Below are 19,717 nucleotides of genomic sequence, written 5' to 3' on the forward strand. Positions count from 1 at the left end.
CCATGCTTCACCGTAGGGATGGTGCTCCGTCAGAGGGACTAACGGGTTCTTGGTCACCTCCATGGCCAAGGCCCTTCTCCCCCAATTGCTCCGTTTGGCCAGGTGGCCAGCTCTAGGAAGAGTCTTGGTGGTTCCAAACTTCTTCCATTTAAGAATGATGGAGGCCACTGTGTTCTTGGGGACCTTCAATGCTGCAGAAATGTTTTGGTACCCTTCTGCAGATCTGTGCCTTGACACAATTCTGTCTCGGAGCTCTACAGACAATTCCTTTGACCTCATGGCTTGGTTTTTGCTCTGACATGCACTGTCAACTGTGGGACCTCATATAGACATGTGTGCGAGATGTGTGCGTTTCCAAATCATGTCCAATCAATTTAATTTACCACAGGTGGACTCCAATCAAGTTGTAGAAACATCTCAAGGATGATCAATGGAAACAGGATGCACATGAGCTCAATTTCGAGTCTCATAGCAAAGGGTCTGAATACTTATGTAAATAAAGTATTTCTGTTTTTAATTTTCTTTAAATTATCAAAATGGGGTATTGTATGTAGATTGATGAGGATTTCATCTATTGTCAAAGGGTCTGAATACTTTCCACAGGGAAGTATAAATGCGAGGAGGATCAAAACTCATATGTACATTGTTACAGTACAAATGTATTGCCTTTCTGTTGCATATGTCACTGCTTCTCTTATGTCCCTCATGCAGAATTAAAAGCAGTCACTAATTCTAGTTCATGAACTGTCACAAACCATTCATGTGTTGTTAGATCTAGTAGTGTAATCTTAATGATTTGTTTTTTTTATCCTTAATTGTGGTATGGATCTGTGAGATTGGCTGTGTTGAATACTTCTGCATTCCTTCCCTTGTCTTCCTCCAAGATGACTCCAGTTTGTCTGAAAAGCAAAAGATGCAAGTTCTAGGACCGTATCCACAAAACGCCTCAAAGTCAGAATGCCAATATAGGATCAGTGTAGCCTTTTCTATGGACAGATCCTAGATAAGCACTTCTATTCTGAGATTTGTAGATACGGGCCCCAATGCTCTGCCCTATGAAATCCAATGTCTGAGAAATGCACTTTTTAACGGTTAGTGAAATCTACTGGAGGAGTACATCACACTATCAACAACACTACCTCTGACTCCTTCTGATTGTGACCAATTCTTACTGTCTGATGCAATTAAATCTTTCTACAGGTTTGTACAAACCTTAGAAATCTCCACTGTCCAGTTTTTGATGACTGCGCTCCATGTCTGAAAAGGAAAAGTAGAATTGTCAACAGGTCCCTACACACCTGCTTAAGTGGTGTGTAGTATTGATCTGTTAAGACTGTTGTGTAATTGCCATTGGCCCGGTTCAGAAATAGTCGGCAGATATACGAATCAGGTCGGTGCAGGCTCCCTGAACCTTCAGTTCAGCAAACACTGCAGTGGTAGAGTCTAAGTTGGGTTTAAAAGACTGGGTATTCTGTCTCCTTAAAGGGAAAATCCACTTTTAATTTACAGTGTTAAATGTCACTATGTGAGAACAACATTTTTTGTGAACAAATGTTTCATTTTGGCGTTATAATAAGGTTGGCAGCAACATGGAAAATCATTGTGGAAATCTTTTGCAGCTCCAGTCGACTACAAAATACACAATGCAATGCTCTCTATGGGCTGGCTGGCTAGCTAGCTACCTAGCAAATGTAGCTACACACAATACCAAAGACAATATCAGCATGTAAAGTAGCTAGTTAGCTGTAAAATCGACTAAACAAACTGTACTATCAATTTAGGAGTCTACAATTTCACCATGTTCAACCTACAGAATGTTGTGCCTCACAGTGGCGCAGCAGTCTAAGGCACTGCATCTCAAACTAGAGGTGTCACTACAGACCCAGGTTCGATTCCAGGCTGTATCACAATCGGCCATGATTGGGAGTCCCATATGGCGGCACACAATTGGCCCAGCGTCGTTAGGGTTTGGCCGGGGTAGGCCGTCATTGTAAATAATAATTAATTCTTAACTGACTTGCATAGTTAAAGGTAACAAAACAAAGTGGAGTCTAACATTTGCAACGGCAGACATACTTTTGATCAAATGGAAAACGTTACCCATGCTATGTCAATAAGCCACATAGACACTTTTCTCAACATATATACTGACTTTGAGAAGGGATTGCGTGATGATTAGCTAAGTATCCGCGTGACGCAGCATGACAACGGGAACGCGATTGGTCGACAGTCTGTTGGGTTGGGCATTATACGTACTTTCAGTCATTGGATTCCTATCTCCTTTCTATAATATCTCTGGCAACTGCACCATGCAATGCACCCTGGATTAAAGAGGCAGACAAATAGGAAACGTGCTAGGCTCTCAGTTAAATTACACATTTCTCGAGGTAGGAATATGGCAAAAATATAATCAATGGCTCACTTGACAGAAGACATTGGACAGTATTGAAATGTGACATGTATGATAGACGTTTTCGCGATCCAAAAGACGTATTCCTATTTACATTTAAGTCATTTAGCAGACGCTCTTATCCAGAGCGACTTACAGTAGTGAATACATTTCATACATTTTTTTTCCCTTCCGTACTGGTCCCCCGTGGGAATCGAACCCACAACCCTGGCATTGCAAACACCATGCTCTACCAACTGAGCCACACGGGACCGGTTTGTGGTTAACTTCCAGCCGGTCTATTAACTTCCAGTGAGAGGCTTTATCACGGTGTTACGTCATACAGGACGGATTTCTGCCTGCTTGAACGCCAATAACTCAGATAAACATGAAATGACCCAGGGAATCGATAGAACATCACTCGGAGACGCACAAAAACAATATAATATTCAAAATGGGTGAACCTTTCCTTTAAGTATAATAAATGTATACTATACAACTGTGTAAATGTATTGTGATAGGTCAAGGCTATAGGGTAAGTGCTCCAGTCACCTGTGAGAATGTGGTGTATCCTGTCTGCCACCAAGTCTGCATCCTCCATACTGAAGCACATGGGAGGTTTAAACTTGACAATGTTCTCCCAGGGGCCGTCTGTACTGACACAGATATAATCCTCTTTCAGTCTGGAATGGGAGAAGAGACCAAAGGATATTTCCGCTTACAGGTTCTGTTCTAAAAGTAATGCAAAGATTCATACCAAAATAAGAATAGTGTTAACTCTTCACTGAATTGTGACTGCAGCAAACACTGACACACTTTGATATGATTGTATAGTTGTTGCTTCACAAGGCCTCGTAGCAGTGAATGACCAGTCTGACCCCACACCTTCTGACAACTTGCGCTGCTGCGTCTGTAGCTGGGGTTCTCTGTTCTTTGTCGATGACCATCTCCAAGCCCACAAACAGCCCCACTCCACTGCCAAGAGTAAACACAAAGCCAGTTATTGTATACTGTCTTCAGCCAGTATCTCAGAATGGATCATGCTGTAGACTAGAGAGTATGAGGTTGACGGCAAGGTCATATGTGAGTAGTTATTATAGAGACATTCCCTTCACGTAATCCACGTCATAGGCCACCTACCGGACGTCTCCAATGATTGGATGTTTGGTCTGTAGCTGTGTCAGCCGGTCCAATAAGTGTCCTCCTACTCTTGAGGAGTTCCCCCTCAGGTCCTCCTTCTCAATCACGTCTAGGACAGCCAGGCCGATGGCACACGACACTGGGTTACCGCCAAACTGCACAGTCACAGGAGAACCACAAACCATGATTAGGGATGAGACTCCTAATATGAGTTACACATATACACCATGAATGTTTGTGCACGGTTAACATTATTTAATAGGCAGAATATAGGTTGTAACAGCCACCAGTTTCTCACTGTATTGAAGTACTCCACTCCGTTGGCTGTGAAGGCGCCAGCGATCTCCGCTGTGGTTGCTACACATGACAGGGGATGTCCGTTGCCCATCGGCTTGCCCATAGTCACTATGTCAGGGCTAAAATCCTCACCCTGCAGCTGGAAGGCCCAGAAATGGCTCCCCACACGCCCAAAACCTGTTTGCACCTCGTCTGCCACAAACACTCCGCCTGCAGAGCGCACGTATCTGTCGAGACAGAGTGATACCAACACTCACTGTCACATGTCAAAGATAAAAGCGATAGCTTTTACTATCATAATGGCCTCAATCCTAACTCAAATTAGGATTTGGCTCTTTGTCCTTTTCTTCACAGATGAGAAAATGGTAAAGTATAATAGTGCACTAATATTTTATGCTCAGAGGCAGTACCTACTCTGCTACTTTAGTTGAGTATCCCTTGGGCAAGAGGATTTGGCCTGCAACACTGGGCAATGACTCGGCAAAAAATGCTGAAACCTGTAGGTTGCAAGTCAGTTTTGAGTTATTAAACACAAAGAATTAGTACAATACTTATGAACATTGTTATTACCCTGTTACTACACTAATCAGCATTACACCCTGCTCGGTGTCCAAATTGAGACTATTTTCGAACATTCCTTCTCCATGCAAAACCTATTGTATTTACTGTACCTTGCGACCTTTTTGGTGAACCTTGTCTATCACATCCTTCACAGTATCTGCATATGCCTGGGCTGGGTTGGGATGGTCCTCTCTGAATATACCTCTATAGGTGTCTGGTATGGGTGCCTGTAAGGATTAAATGGGAAAATTACAATTTTAGCTTTTTGTAGCACACGCCAAAAAATAGAGGCATGCGATATGTATCTCCTTACACACCACGTGAACCCACTCTTTCTGTCCTGTCAGCTTCTGGAACTTGTACGGACTGATATCGATGAGCGAAGTCAGGTGCCCATGATATGCACTAGTATGGAGGAAGAGGGGAAAAGAGGAAGAAGTACATTTAGAGAAGATATCTACTGAGATTAGTAGTTTTTTTTCTGTGATATGTGAGAAACCTTACTGTTCAAGCACAATGACGTCTTCATGTTGGGTGTACTGGTGGGCCAAGCGTAGTGCCAGATCATTGGCCTCTGAACTGTTGGGAGACATATATATTACATTATTCTTCCTATATCTTAGGCGGATGTCATTGGGGCTGTGCTTCAGGAGGAAGTCATAGGTTGTAGGACATGGTGTCTTACCCTGAGTTGACAAAATAGAAGACACACAGCTTGTCGGGCAGAGTGGCAGCGAGGCGGTCGGCATACTGAACTATATTGTCGTGAAGGAAGCGCGAATTGGCATTCAGAAGCTCCATCTGCGTTGTGGCTGCTTGTGTGATGCTGGGATGACAGTGACCCACTGTAGGTGCATAGGTGCAACAACAATCCAACGTTCCCATCGTTTCGTTACATACACTTACCACTAGGAGGTACTATCATTTTGATTATGTTGTGGTACTACTGTAATGTTCAAAGGGCTTTGGACTGTGTCCCTTGCTCTCTCAAAATATTATTCACCAAATACAACAGAATATTTATCAAATCAGATGCATTAAAATAACGTCACCAATAGAGAGCAACAGTAATGGCATCTTTTTGTAGGCACTAACTCCGCCATGGTTTGTTGAACAAAGCCTATGGGAAAATGTATGGAGTTTTTGGATAAATTCCGAAAATAAGGTCTGTGGTAAATACAGGCTTAGGAGATCTTAAACGTTTTGTTCTATTAGATCATCTTCATCAGGTCACTTTTGGTGAATTTTCAAGCATTTACCCAGAGGGCATACGACATGATAAAGACGGCTTTTACTAGTTGAAATCTGGTCGGGACATCTTATAACCAGATCACAACCAGATTAAGACGCATTTTTGACGTATGAAAAAAAAAAAAACATCTTATGTTGGTTGATATCGGGTTTTTGGTTGAAATCTGACTGAAATACTGACCAGTTATCTAAATGCGACTCAATGAAAAGACATCAATCTATATAAACATGGGCATAGTGTTTGTGGGCCATGAACCCATTGAATATAAGACAATAGAAGCATTACAATTATTACAGTTGGACTAATGTTCTTTTTCAGCAGGGTTTGCATGATTCAGACCGGGCAGAATAATATTACTCTGGGCTCCGGATATTTCTACCCGGGCCGAGTCCAATTCAGCTTATCTGGCCCGATTAACTTTTTCACGAGTAGGGCCATTTAAGGTTTTTATTTGGCAGGTGTTGAAAGTAGGGCCGTTAAAATGCAGTACAGTGAAATAATGGTTGTTTAATTAATGATATCTGGTAGCTTGTTGTGTGTGTTGGCTTCTAATGGTCATTTTTCATTTGTGTTAGCTAATTGCACTGTTTATTGTGCTGCACATTTTCTCCACTGAATTCTATTTGGAAGTTCTATTATGACTACCTATTTATTTAAGAAATAAAACATAAGCCTGTCTTTTATTTCAAAAGCATACTACAATCCACCAGGATTTATAAAGCCCTACTTTTAATCGCAATTATTTCCACAACTAATTAGTCTAAAATTATTCCACCTGAATTTGACCCTGAAAATATGGCTATTATATTTTTCCTTAAAGGCTATAAGCAATTCACATAATGCGTGCAGTAATAAATGTTTTATTTCAGTAGCTAAATAAGGAGGCAGGCATATCAGTTCCAGTTAAAAGTTGGATGGGAATCTGTGCCTTGCGCGCAGTAATGTACACAAAAAACTTCTAAAAGATTTTACTGCTAAGTGGTAGTCCCTGTTCTCCTGCATTATTGTTTTACTTTTGTAGGTAAAGGGGCATTTTGTTGGGGGGAAGAACGTCAAGGAATAATTAGCTAGCTTGCTAACTAACTAACACAGCTGGCTAATTTTAACTAGCTAACATTAGCTCTCCAGCTAATCCTCCATGGATATGGTAAGTTTTCATTTTTACCTGTTGTGGGTGTTGGTTGTAGCTAGCTTGCAAACAGATTGACATTTTAATATCTGTTCAATTAATAATAGCAAATGTGTGTGTGTGTGTATTCTCTGCGCGTGTCTGTGAGAGAGATGATCACAATAACTTTAGAAAAGATTGTCATGTCAAAGTTGTCATGCTTGCAATGTGTGTGTGTTCTGTATGAGAGAGGAGGGGAGAGATGATGATTGTGATCACAATCACGTATAGAAAAGATTGTCATCATGTCAATATTTTGTCATGCTAGCTATGTGAGTGTGTGAGAGAGAGATGGTACATGAATACACATAGGAAACATTGATTGTGTGTGAGACAGTAAGATAGCTTCATTCTTGAAATGTGTACCCCCAATATGGATGTGAAGATTTTCTTGATTCATTTTTATTTAACCTTTATTTAACTAGGCAAGTCAGTTAAGAACAAATTCTTATTTTACCTACCCCGGCTAACCCCTCCCATAAACCGGACGATGCTGAGCCAATTGTGCGCCACCCTAATGTACTCCCGATCACGGCCGGTTATGATACAGCCCAGGCTCGAACCAGGGTCTCTCGGGAGCCCATTCATCAGAGATCCTTCTATTTTTGTGTATTTTGTATTTGACAATACAAATCATTTTGCCTATCCCTGCTCCCCCTTTTCAATTCTTTATTATTTTTTTGCAGGAATCTTCTAGCTTGGATGGAAGGATGGAGGAGTGAACAAAGGGAAGGAGTACTGAAGTTATCCAGCCTGCTGACTAAGAAACGTAATTAGCCTATGTTTTGTTGCCTAGCACTCTATCCATCTGCCTGACTGCCAGATTGCTGAGGGGCAACATAGTCAATGTACTTGCTAGGCTACATCTAACTTAGTGAAGAGCTTAGGCAATGGTTAATCATGATTCATCTTTGTCTTTACAGCTCCTGAAACATGTCAATGACCTGATGTATGGGGTCTACAACAGTTACCAGTGACCTATTCTGCCACATCCCAGTGAAAGGAGAGAGCAGAACCACCTCTCCTTAAACCCATAGTCATTGACAGTAAGTTGTGTGCTAGATGTTATTTTGTCTTCTGTTTGATATATTTTGTCTTCTGTTTGATACTTTTTTTCTCTGGATTAGGTCTCACTGAGACTGGATTACCCAAGAGACATGCTATTCAGCTTTCCATGATTGCCTAATCTTACACTTTTGAAAAAATAGGTGGTATCTAGAACCTAAAACGGTTTATCTGTTGTCCCTATAGGAAAACCTTTTGAAGAACACTTTTTGGTTCCAGGTAGAACCCCTTGGTTCCAGGTAGAACTATGTTGGATTCCATGTAGAACCCTTTCTTCAGAGGGTTCTACATGGAACGCAAAAGGGTTATACCTGAAACGCAAAATGGTTCTACCTGGAACCAAAAAGGGTTCTCCTATGGGGAAAGCCGAAGAACCCTTTTGGAACCTTTTTTTTTCTAAGAGTGTAGCGTAAGTAAATCCAATTGAAATAGCTTCTAATAACATATGTTTGTAAAGCAAATAAAATCCAATTTTAACTCCCCCTTCTTTTTTTTTCAGTTGCAAAACCTGTGTCCTGATCAACAGACACCTCCCTTGGTGAGTCATGTATAGTTTCTCACATTTCTCTCTTGCTCATTCTCCTCGCTCACTCAAACATGTGCGCAGTTGCAGAGAAGAGGAAGAGATTTGCCAATTACAGTGCATTCGGAAAGTATTCAGACACCTTGACTTGTTCCACATTTTGTTACCTTACAGCCTTATTCTAAAATGGATTAAACCACTTTTTCCCTCCCTCAATATATACACAATACCCCATAATGACAAAGCAAACACTGTTTTTTAGAATTTTTTGCATTTTATTAAAATAAAAAATAAAAAACGGAAATAGCAGATTTACATAAGTATTCAGACCCTTTACTCAGTAAAGGCAGTGATTACAGCCTCAAGTTTTCTTGGGTATAATGCTACAAGCTTGGCACACCTGTATTTGCGGAGTTTCTCCCATTCTTCTCTGCAGATCCTCTCATGCTCTGTCAGGTTGGATGGGGAGCATTGCACAGCTATTTTCAGGTCTCTCCAGAGATGTTCTATTGGGTTCAAGTCTGGGCTCTGGTTGGGCCACTCAAGGACATTCAGAGACTTGTTCTGAAGCCACTGCTGCATTGTCTTGGCTGTGTGCTTAGGGTCATTGTCCTGTTGGAAGTTGAACCTTTGCCCCAGTCTGAGGTCCTGAGTGCTTTAGAGCCGGTTTTCATCAAGGATCTCTCTGTACTTTGCTCCGTTCATCTTTCCCTCGATTCTGACAAGATGGTTGTCCTTCTGGAAGGTTCTCCCATCTCCACAGAGGAACTCTGTAGCTCTGTCAGAGTGACCATCGGGTTCTTGGTCACCTCCCTAACCAAGGCCCTTTTCCCCCGATTGCTCAGTTTGGCCGGGCGGCCAGCTATAGGAAGAGTATTGGTGGTTCCAAACTTCTTCCATTTAAGAATGATGGAGGCCACTGTGTTCATGGGAACCTTCAATGCTGCAGAATATTTTTGGTACCGTTCCCCAGTTCTGTGCCTCGACACAATTCTGTCTCTGAGTTCTACATACAATTCCTTTGACCCCATGGCTTGGTTTTTACTCTGACATACACTGTCAACTGTGGGACTTTATATAGACAGGTGTGTGCCTTTCCAAATCATGTCCAATCAATTGAATTTACCACAGGTGGACTCCCAATAAAGTTGTAGAAACATCAAGGATGATCAATGGAAACAGGATGCATCTGAGCTCAATGTTGAGTCTCATAGCAAAGGGTCTGAATACTTATGTAAATAAGGTATTTCTGTTTTTTACTTGCAATAAATTAGCAAAAAATTCTAAAAACCTGTTTTCACTTTGTCATTTTGGGGTATTTGTGTGTAGATTGATGAGGAAAAATGTTTATTTAATACATTTTAGAATAAGGCTGTAACGTAACAAAATGTGGAAAAAGTCAAGGGGTCTGAATACTTTCCGATTGAACTGTACACCCATTTCTAACAATGTTATAATGGCGATTCTGATCCAACCATAAATTCATACACTGTGCCCCTGGCCTGATAGGATGGAAGTTCAACATGTAGCTCGATTTGCCAATTACACCCATTTCTAACAATGTTTGTTGCAGGAATGATATGACAGACATAACCTTTGAACAAGATTATATTTGATTGTCTCTTTATTACCTCTTTACACGTACTTTAAATGTTGCATTTAGCTTTCTTTTCTTAAGACTGCCAAGCTGTCTTCAATTGGGGGAACCTTTGTCCGGGACAATGTCCTCAGGATTATGGAGCGGTGTGTTTCTATAAAGTTGTTTGAATATTAAACATGTATTAGGATTAAGCAAAACTTTATCATTTGGAGATGAGTTAAAAATGGTAATTATACAACTACTGTGTCATTTTGATATCCTCTTTCTTAAAATGTTTCAGATTGATGACCAATGAATTAATGTCCCACTTCAATATGAAGTAACAGAGGAGTGAACATGCCTTTGCTACCACTTTTAGTAGATTCAGACTGTTAAATATATTTTACTGTGCGTTATTGTTATGTACTGACCTGCATGCCCACATTATGCCAATCATTAATTTATTTTATTTTTATGCTTACAGTAAGTGTCATGAACAGACAGAAAAATCAGGAGCTTGGTGTGTTGCAGGCCCTCTGGAAAGGCTTTAAATATGCCCCTGAATGCCGTGGTGGAGAAGGACGCAAAGTATGTATATGAGCAAGTTGCTCTTTTTTTGAAGACATCTCTAAGCTAAAACTGCCACAAAATCGTTTAACTAGTACCATGGAAATATTTTTAGCCAGCTGAGTCCACCAAGTTACATCAAGAATGTCCTTTTCTAGTTGTCTTTTAAAATCTCAAATGTATAAAGTTGTAATGCACCGATTCTCTTCACTGCAGAGCTGACCCATCGCACGACTCTTGAAGAGGGCCACTACGCTCCAGATCACCTTCTGCGCTCAGAGGTCCTTGATGACAACCTACCCCATCACACCACTCCGTATGAATCACTAATCAAATAAAACAATAGGCCTTTATATAGTCTGTGTCCCAGTCTTTCTGTGCATGCAGTTAATGTCTGTGGGTGAATTATGAAAAAATGACTGTATGCAGATGTGCAAAGAATTGTGATAATAGATTTGTTTGTGCCATTGCTTGATCTATTTTAAAATGTAAGAATATGTTGCGGATTAACTTTAATTGGTGACTATGGAAACACATAGAAATGTAATGAACAATGTTTTCAATGTCCTACTTTATCCTCTGCAATACTTTTTACAGTAAACTTAGAAAAAAAGGTGCTATCCAGAACCTAAAAGGGTTATTCGGCTGTCCCCATAGGATAACCTTTTTGGTTCCAGGTAGAACCCTTTTGAGTTCTAAGTAGGACCCTTTCCACGGTTCTACATGGAACCCAAAAGGGTTATACGTGGAACCCAAAAGCCTTCTCCCTAGAACCAAAAAGAGTACAGCTGAAGAACCCTTTTGGGACCTATTTTTCTAAGAGTATAGGTAATACACTGTAGTCAGGTGGTCATTACCAGGTTATGATGCGGTGTTAACCTCAGACCTTATTTTCGGCGTTTAACTTTATTCCAAAACTATTCATTTCCCATTAATTTTGCACATAGGAATGGCTGAACGATCCTGAGGTATATCATTTCCGATTTGTTGTACTACAAGTTGGCGAGCTCTATTTATGTGTTTCTTACCGTGCTGAACGTTGCTGATACAGTCCAAGTACCGCTTGCCATTTTCATCATACAAATACTGTCCTCTGGCTCTGACTATCTTCACGGGATCGTCTGAATAGAAGAGTCTGCAAGACTGCCTAGGAGAGACATAATTTCAACCATTTTATATGTCAGTGAATAATTTCATACGAGGGCCAAACGTTGTTGCTGCCAGTTTGAGTTTCTTCAAGTCATGCACAGTTACATACCCAATCAGTTTCTTTCGCATTGCAAGAGTCTCTTTTTTCCTGAACATTTCCAACGCCATTTTCACTGCGTTTCTCTTAGTTTGTATTAATAAATTTAACTCCAGATTTTAGTTGTTTTATCCGTCATTACAACTTTCTGAAGAAATCACGTGGATTTTCATAACTGCGCATGCGTCTGTCTGAATGACGTGGATGCATTCTGGATTATAATTTTTATATATATATGTGTGTGTGTGTGTGTCTGTCTTTTTGTGTGAAAACTATCATTTTAGTTTTCTTTCCCATGCAAAAACTTGTACTTAATTCACAGCACCTCATATTCACGAAAATTTGACAAACTACACTACCCAGAGTTCAAAACATGTTTTTGTCGAGAGCTGGGATCCCGCCGGGCACATTAATTTCCAAAATGACTAATAAAAACTGTGGTAGTGGCAAAAGACCAACCCAACCGACACATTGCTAACCTATTATCACAGAAAAATGCTGTACAGTACTCAATGCGTTTTTCTTTAGAATACTTTCTGTCAACTGTTTTTTTTCTACTTTCAGAAGAATGGGGGGGTGATTTTGAAGAATCAAAAAGCAAAACTTTTTCACGTTTAAGATTTACATTTAATTTTGGAGACGATATATAGTTAATTCCTAGATGGATTGTGATATAAATAGATTTTGTGTAATAAAGATACAAGCATGTTAGACGTTTCAACCACCCCTTTTTAATGGTTTATTCCGATGGCTATATATTCAGTGCAAGGCCATCAACTACCCCGTGCTGCTTTCGGTTGCTAAGGAGACACGGTGGGCAGGTAAATTAATAATCGAGCTAGCTACAAAGCAGTCTTGTGTTGCTGTCAATAATCAACGTCATTTTAAGCTACATTTATTATACCGATATGTACATTAATTCAGATACGTTGACAATTAGATGCGTAAGCATGACAACATAGAAAACTAGCGGAGTGATAAGCCGGACTGTCAGTTCCCACGGGTTGAATGCTAGCTAAAGTTAGCTAGACTTGAGTCGGCTTGCTAGCTAACTAGGTGGTTGTCAAGTTAACGTTATCTGACCTGGACAGCTAATGTAGGCCAAATGAATAACCGCTAGCTTAGCTAGACATGCTTGTGGTAATACTGCAATTTGTTAGCCAACACTGACCGGCTAGTTTGTCTGAACTTGCAAACTGTTACGTTTAATTACTAGCCAGCTGCCTGGTTGGCCCACCACACAGACCGTATTACTGCTGGCTAATGGTAACTAGCTAATTGCTCTCGTAGCCATCATTAATTAGCCTCTAAGCTTCGTATTTGGGATGATGACCATATCTAACGTCATAAATGTGCAAGTTGCTTGCAAACTGGCACCATGCCATATTACTACTAGTTAGCCTATTTATATTAGCAAGCACCAGTCCAATTGGTCACATAATTTGTTGTAGCGTTAGTAGGCTAGCTTGCCTACTACTAGGTAAGTAGTTACTAGCTAGATCAGAAGATGGAGACCTCTGAGCTGACCACAAGTGTGTCGGTTTACCAAGCACTCCTATTATTGATTTGAGACTTTCTTTGCTTAACTTCCAAAAACAGTTGCCTGTTAAGTTTTGCAAGCTTTAACATCTTTCTCAACATGTTGAGGTTCAGTTAGGGTAACTGTATGGGTTTGTCAGTGAGTGGAACACGTGTGCCATTTAAACAACTTCTTATTATTAAAATTACCATGCACGTCTTAGTCACTAGCATTTGTAATTGTTTTGATATGTTTGACATTTAAAGTGTATTGGTGATGATTCTCCCACAAACTAAGTCCAGTCAAGAACTTATTAAGTTAGCTTATCTGTCAAATGGCTCGTCCATGGCACCAGCTTTTAAGTTGTATTTAGTGTTGCGTTTTTCATGTGCTGTTGAATTAACTTGCCACATGGAAACTAAGTCCCTGTAGGCCACATAGCCGCCTAAGCACTTAAAGCAACAGTGGCTAGTAGGTGGGGGTAACTCCCCAAAGTTCCCAAAACCAGAAAGAGACCTCTGTCACCCACATTGGGAGAACTACATAGGCAGTTGGAAGTGGTTTATCAATTGTTGGTTTTTATAACTTTTGGTTTCGTTGTGCACAATAATTATACAGAAGAGTGCAAAGGTTGCAATGACTAGTCAAGTGTTGTATCTGGGCCGGTCTTATTTGGTGTGGGACTTTGTATAGCAGAGAATCAATGTGTTCCCATAGGGTGTGTCTAGTTTCAATACCTGTTACATTTGTTTTAAAGCTGACTGACTCTGGCATTTGCATGGGGGAAAAATGCATGGTGTGGAATGTGTCGGTGGACAAAACAAACTGGCACCTTGATTTGCTTGTCACTGCATGGTGCTTAGTTGTGCTCGGGTCCTTTTATGCATATTTTGTTTTCTTTGCCTTGGTCATTTTAAGGTCCTTCTAGTCCCATTTTCCACTTTCTCTTCCCCCTTTTGTCTGGCTCAGAGTGGGCATGGCATGCCTATGGCCCCAATCCCCCTCCGTTTCACACACTTCCCCCATCCTCCCCCTCTTTTCCTCCTCTCGCTCTCCCTCCCCCTCCATTCTCCTCACAGCCCTCGACAAGGGCCACACTATTAGCACTCACTTTGAATTGGACCCACTTGACTATAATGTGCCTTGGTATTGTCCTGAACTCAATGTAACAGTCTAGCTTCCGTCCCTCTCCTCACCCCTACCTGGGCTCGAACCAGGGACCCTCTGCACACGTCAACAACTGACACTCACGAAGCATCGTTACTCATCGCGCCACAAAAGCCGCGGCCCTTGTGGAGCAAGGGGAACAACTACTTCAGGTCTCAGTGCGAGTGACGTCACCTGATTGAAACGCTATTAGAGCGCACCACCGCTAACTAACTAGCCATTTCACGTCGGTAACATCTGTGCAACTAATAAATTATTTTGTTTATATTCTTACATTGCAGAAAACATTAATTTTCTTTGTATCGGATTTGTGTTCTTCACATCGCATTTTCAGGTTGCACTTCTGCTGTTACTTTGCGTACCTTTCATCTCTGAGGCAGGAGCTAGCCTATGTCCTAGTATGTGTCCTATAACTCTTATCTGGCAAGGCAGAACGCTCATTAGGGCGGTGATCACTCTTCCTCCTTTTGGTCTTCTCACAAAACGGTGTCAAAATGGCTGCATATGAGTTTTGCATGCTTGTAAGAGGGAGAACAAATTACAAGTACAGTAAGTATCTTGACACTTTATGATGTGCACATTCCTGGTATTACCCAACGCAAAGATGTGGGATTAACAGGAAATTGACTTGCACACCCAATTATTCTGTATCCATGATGCTCAGATTGATGTGCTAATCCAATCCCTGGTAAAATAAATCATTTGAGTATGGTCTACTACTCGGCATTAAAATGTGCATGCTCTGCTTACTCTTTCCCTGTTCAGGTAGGATGATGAAGCTGTTGATGACATTGTCTCAGTGAGGTTGGAAGGGTCAGTCTGGCCGGTTGAGGTGGGGAGGGGACACCACTAACCTCCCCAGCAGTCTGACGGACTGACAAACACCACCCCTTCCTCATTGGCATCAGCGTGTCACCATGGTGACGCTCATCACAGAACAACTCCGCAGACAGAATCTGGAGGAGCCCCCTTACCGCAGGGCTTTCTCTCTTAATGTGGTGAGCATGCCATGTGATACAGTCTAGCTGTTTTGTAGCGCTTCTTCTATGAGGAATTACCATTGCTATAAATCCCTTATCTTTGTTTCAGTCGTTGCCTGAAGTGGGTTCTAGCCCCACGGTGTGTTGGCGCGGGTATGGGTTGAATCCAGGTAAGGATCCATTAATTCCTGAAACTTTTATGAAGGTGTCTCATTCAAAGCTCCCACTAAAACATTAACTTGGAAGGGCCAACATTAAGTCATGTTTTTGGTTTGTTTCACTTCCACAGAGAGCAGTTGGTCTATGTTCCCATCCTCCAAGACCCATCTGCAGGATGCCGCCTCTGTCCTGTCCTCCCTGGACCCCCTAGGAACCCCTCTCCCCAGCACCTCTGCGACAAACATGTCCCTACAGAGCTCCCCGCCGCTACCCCCTCCTCCCCCCAAACGCCACTGTCGCTCCCTGTCCGTCCCTGAGGACCTGTCCCGCTGCCGCACCCCCTGGCGCCCTAGCGCCTCCAAGATCTGGACCCCCGTCAAGCGCCGCTGCCACAGCGGTGGGGGGGTGGCCGGCATGGGGGTTGGCTCCTTGGTGGGCTCTGTACCCCTCCGAGGCCCCAGCTCTTCCCTCACCTCCTCCCTGCACTCCTCCTCCAGTCCCACCTTCTTCAGCCTGGCCCTGTCCCCTGACTCCCCTCTCCCTTGGAGCGTTTCCTGGGACCACTATGACCCGCCCAGGGAGAGCTGCACAGGCTTATTCCCCTCTTCCTGCTCCTCCTCCCCGGCCACGCTGGGTTCCTGTCGTCCCCTGCAGCAGCGCCGCTTCTCCCTGTCCCCTGTGCACATCCTGCCCCCCCAGCCCTCTCCAGCTCTAGCCAGTCGCTACATTGGGATGGAGGCCCCGGCCCCCTCCCCCGCTCCCTCCTCGGCCTGTAGTACCCCGTCGTCCTCAAGGCGTGTCCTGCCCCTCCGTCTCCCACGCTGCCACTCTCAGCCCTGTGATCTACGTAAGCCCGGCCTGAAGCGACGCCATGACCCAGACACGCTCCCCAACTACACCAGGCCCGGCCTTGACTTCAGCAAGATGACTCAGGTGAGCTGGATGGGATGTACATCAGTTTTAAGGCCTATTAAATAAGATAAATGCAATATATAGAGCCAAAAATACACAGCATGCACCATTTTAGTAGAAACTGCTGATAGTTCTCCTTTAGTCAGAGCAAACTTCATTTGCCTGTGAGTGGCAGGAGGCCTGAAGCCCCCCCCCCCCAGCTCTCCTGCCTCTCCCCACAGACCAGAGTGTTTATGTTGGGATCATTAGTGAGGAGAAATGGGCCTCTGGTTCTCTGAATCGCTCTCCCCTCATGAGACAGAACTACTGCTCTCACATTCCTGTCCCAGCCAGACCAGTCTGGATTTGGGTTCAGGGTGTGGTGTTGTTGGGACTGTGCTGCCTGGCTATGTAGGCTCACTGCCCTGACCCGACGTGTATGTGTGTTTTTGGGCTGACCCTTGCATTCCTGTGTCCGGTCGTTGATGCATGACCAATTGCTTGCCCCTATGGACATCTACCACCCAGCCATCTATATTTAACCACTGGATTTGGGTAATGCTACTGACTTCCTGTTCTGAGGAGTGATGTCATCACTTCTCCTTTCTCTTTTGCGGTTTTCTCTCACCCCCAGTTGATTTTTATGGCCTTCTGGGCGTTGGACCTGGGGGGGTGTGACTGAAGCTGCTGCTGGGTTTTGCAGCTGGCTGTGTGTGTGTCCTTGTCATGTTTTAAGATGGTGGGTGGTGGTTTATGAAATGGCTGCCTTTCTGGTGTAAAAAGATAAAGGGACTGCACAGTTGGCTCTGGCTGGGGTCTCGGAGCAGGATGAGGAAATAGCCAGAACATTTGTCCAGACAGTCTGATACATTTGCATATGATTTGCATAGACCGTCCTTAGGTGGACTTTGAGGTTCTCACACAAGGTATTTTGAGTAACCACGGAAAATACTAAAAGCTGTTGAAGTTGTAAGTTTATTAGTTTCATATAAAGCTGATTTTATTTTTGCGCAATGAAGACGCTGCTGTATTTATTGTTTTCTTCCATGTCCTGTGTTTTAGATTCGCAGTGGGGAGCCCCTGGTGTGTGGAGCAGCTGTTTGCATGGGTCTGGAGCCTGTTTTAGGGGACTTCAGAGGAACCTTTTCACCTGCAGACCTCCTGGGAAGAACCAGCATTGGACCGCTTAGTGAAAGTGAGGAGGAGGAAGAGAAAATAAATATGGGTGTGCTAGAGGCTGGACACCAGAGTGTGTTTGAAAGAGACTGCACAGAACTGGACTTGAACCTCATTGAGGAGAACTGAAAGAGGTCCCTGGTGCTCTCTGTGTGATTGATATTCATAATCATATCCACAACACACCCACTTTATATAAATGTTTTCAGTGAAGGTAAAATAAATAAATGCACACCCCTGGCTGAGCCCTCAGGAACCTGCTGCCTTCCTAGGGGCCATACCAGGGGCCCTTCATATCACTGGCTGACTGTAGACTAATAAGAATCAATATTACCATTATTGTAATGCTAGAGAAACTTTGACAACCTCATGTTATTCAGCATTTTGGGACAATGTAATTCTGCGTGACCATACTCTGTGGGTAAATGTGTATACCCAGAAACCCAATGGAGATAAAGGCTAAGAAATGATGATTTCTGAAGGTACAAAATAGGCACTTCTTAATAATCTGGGTAGTTGGTGTACGACTGATAATACCATTATTAAAAAAATGATGCAGTTTGGTTTCTATGGTCACTCTTGTCGCCATTGTACATTTCTGAACGTATGGTCAGTTGCGTTGCTGATTGAAGGCCTCTGAAAATGTTACACAAGCAGAAGCCTGCACACACATCTGTTTTCATGGGTGTATTACTACTACTTTCTGATGCGTTTGATTTGGCCCTGTTGAATACCCACACCAGTAAAGGGAAACAAAGAGGGACACGTGCTTTCCTCAGCTGGCGAATGGATCTTTACTGCTTTCTTTCCCCATACTTCTTGGACAATAATGCATTCATTTGTTCTCCAAACCACTTATCCACCATTGGAAGAAATCAACATTGTACATTCATCATGCCTTAAGCTCACTATAAAAATAAGCTGTTGCTGTTTTTTGTTCATAACATCCAGATGTTTTCTTCTTGGTTGCCCATAGAAATGGAACCTAGATTCTACATTCTATTTCTTTGGTCTCTCCATTCTCTGTTTCCCACTAATGAACAGATCAAACTTGCACTGTAATAGGATTTGAATAATTGACTCATGCTGCAGTTGGATCCTATAGGGCACAATGTAATAATGTACTGTACAGTGGTCACGTGGAAACCATTTTGTGTGAGTGTATGTGTGTGAGAAACCAGTAGCGATGCAAAGGATTGGTGGCCTTTCGGAGAAAATTTTTATTGTATGTTTTCAGATGGAAGTGTCCTCTTACACAATTTGTGTACAAATAAAGTTTATTAGAGAATCATTTTGCAAGAAACCCCCCCCCCCCCTTGTCCTTTGTTTCTTTCAGTGGGAGATTGTTTTAAATTAATAGTTCACCCAAATTACAAATTACAAAATTACATATTGGTTTCAATACCCTCTAAGCGGTTTCTTTGGTTTAGCTAGCAAATGATAACGGGCTAATGTGATGCTCCATTAGCCGTTACCGTATAGGTACTGTTTGGCGTAGCAGCACAAAGAATTTTCAACCAGCCGTAATTTGGTGATACTATCTTCATTCTCGATTTGGCCATACATGTACCTTCTAAAATGTCTGTGTCCAGTTGCAGGGGGTTTGTTTGAATTTATTAAAATGTGTTTCTCCATGAAGTAATCTAACACCGTGTATGCCGCCATATTGTCTATTTCAAATCTTATCTCATTGATCGAGACAGGTAAGTGTCTTCATGACATGCGGCACTTGGGAGTGAACCCACCTGTCTTAGTCAGTGATTGAAGATTTGAAATAGAAATTATTTACTTATTGCCCCCACCCCCACATAAACTACAATATCTTATTTATCCACCATATTTGGTTTAGCTTCCAAATGATATTATTTGAGCATTTCTGGCACAAATCCCATTCTAGTCATAGGACCGATATTAGCATATCTCATGCATTATGTCCAAATCATTCGACGGTCTCAAAAAATGTATTTTGAAGCTCAAAAAAAGTAACCTATAGATGATTTGAACATAAGCAGTGCTTGACTTGGGATGGAATAAGTGC

At 42.3% G+C, this 19,717-nt stretch overlaps 2 protein-coding genes across 3 annotated transcripts; one reads left to right on the forward strand and one right to left on the reverse strand.

Annotated features, from left to right (window-relative positions):
• Positions 1-404: 404 nt before the first annotated feature.
• Positions 405-12,006, reverse strand: phykpl (5-phosphohydroxy-L-lysine phospho-lyase). Its single transcript, XM_014200055.2, has 13 exons — positions 11,800-12,006; positions 11,570-11,688; positions 5,073-5,232; positions 4,892-4,966; positions 4,705-4,792; positions 4,498-4,614; positions 4,241-4,323; positions 3,828-4,053; positions 3,530-3,684; positions 3,275-3,364; positions 2,942-3,072; positions 1,213-1,257; positions 405-899 (listed from the first exon to the last, which is right to left on the reverse strand). The coding sequence occupies exons 1-12, from the start codon at positions 11,856-11,858 to the stop codon at positions 1,214-1,216; spliced, it is 1,347 nt and encodes a 448-aa protein (XP_014055530.1). The 5' UTR covers positions 11,859-12,006; the 3' UTR covers positions 405-899; position 1,213.
• LOC106604921 (protein FAM53C) lies at positions 10,095-18,982 on the forward strand. 2 transcript variants are annotated; one of them, XM_045718253.1, is made up of 7 exons: positions 10,095-10,221; positions 10,459-10,562; positions 10,758-10,857; positions 15,239-15,471; positions 15,563-15,623; positions 15,743-16,545; positions 17,566-18,982. In XM_045718253.1, exons 4-7 carry the CDS (start codon positions 15,391-15,393, stop codon positions 17,806-17,808), a joined length of 1,188 nt encoding a protein of 395 aa, XP_045574209.1. In that variant the 5' UTR covers positions 10,095-10,221; positions 10,459-10,562; positions 10,758-10,857; positions 15,239-15,390; the 3' UTR covers positions 17,809-18,982. The 2 variants fall into 2 exon arrangements, with proteins under 2 accessions (XP_045574209.1, XP_014055531.1); XM_014200056.2 differs by lacking the exons at positions 10,095-10,221; positions 10,459-10,562; positions 10,758-10,857 and adding an exon at positions 12,506-12,608.
• Positions 18,983-19,717: the final 735 nt, after the last annotated feature.

Source organism: Salmo salar, chromosome ssa05 (assembly GCF_905237065.1).
Source record: "Salmo salar chromosome ssa05, Ssal_v3.1, whole genome shotgun sequence".
In the NCBI taxonomy this organism is placed as follows: Eukaryota; Metazoa; Chordata; class Actinopteri; order Salmoniformes; family Salmonidae; genus Salmo; species Salmo salar.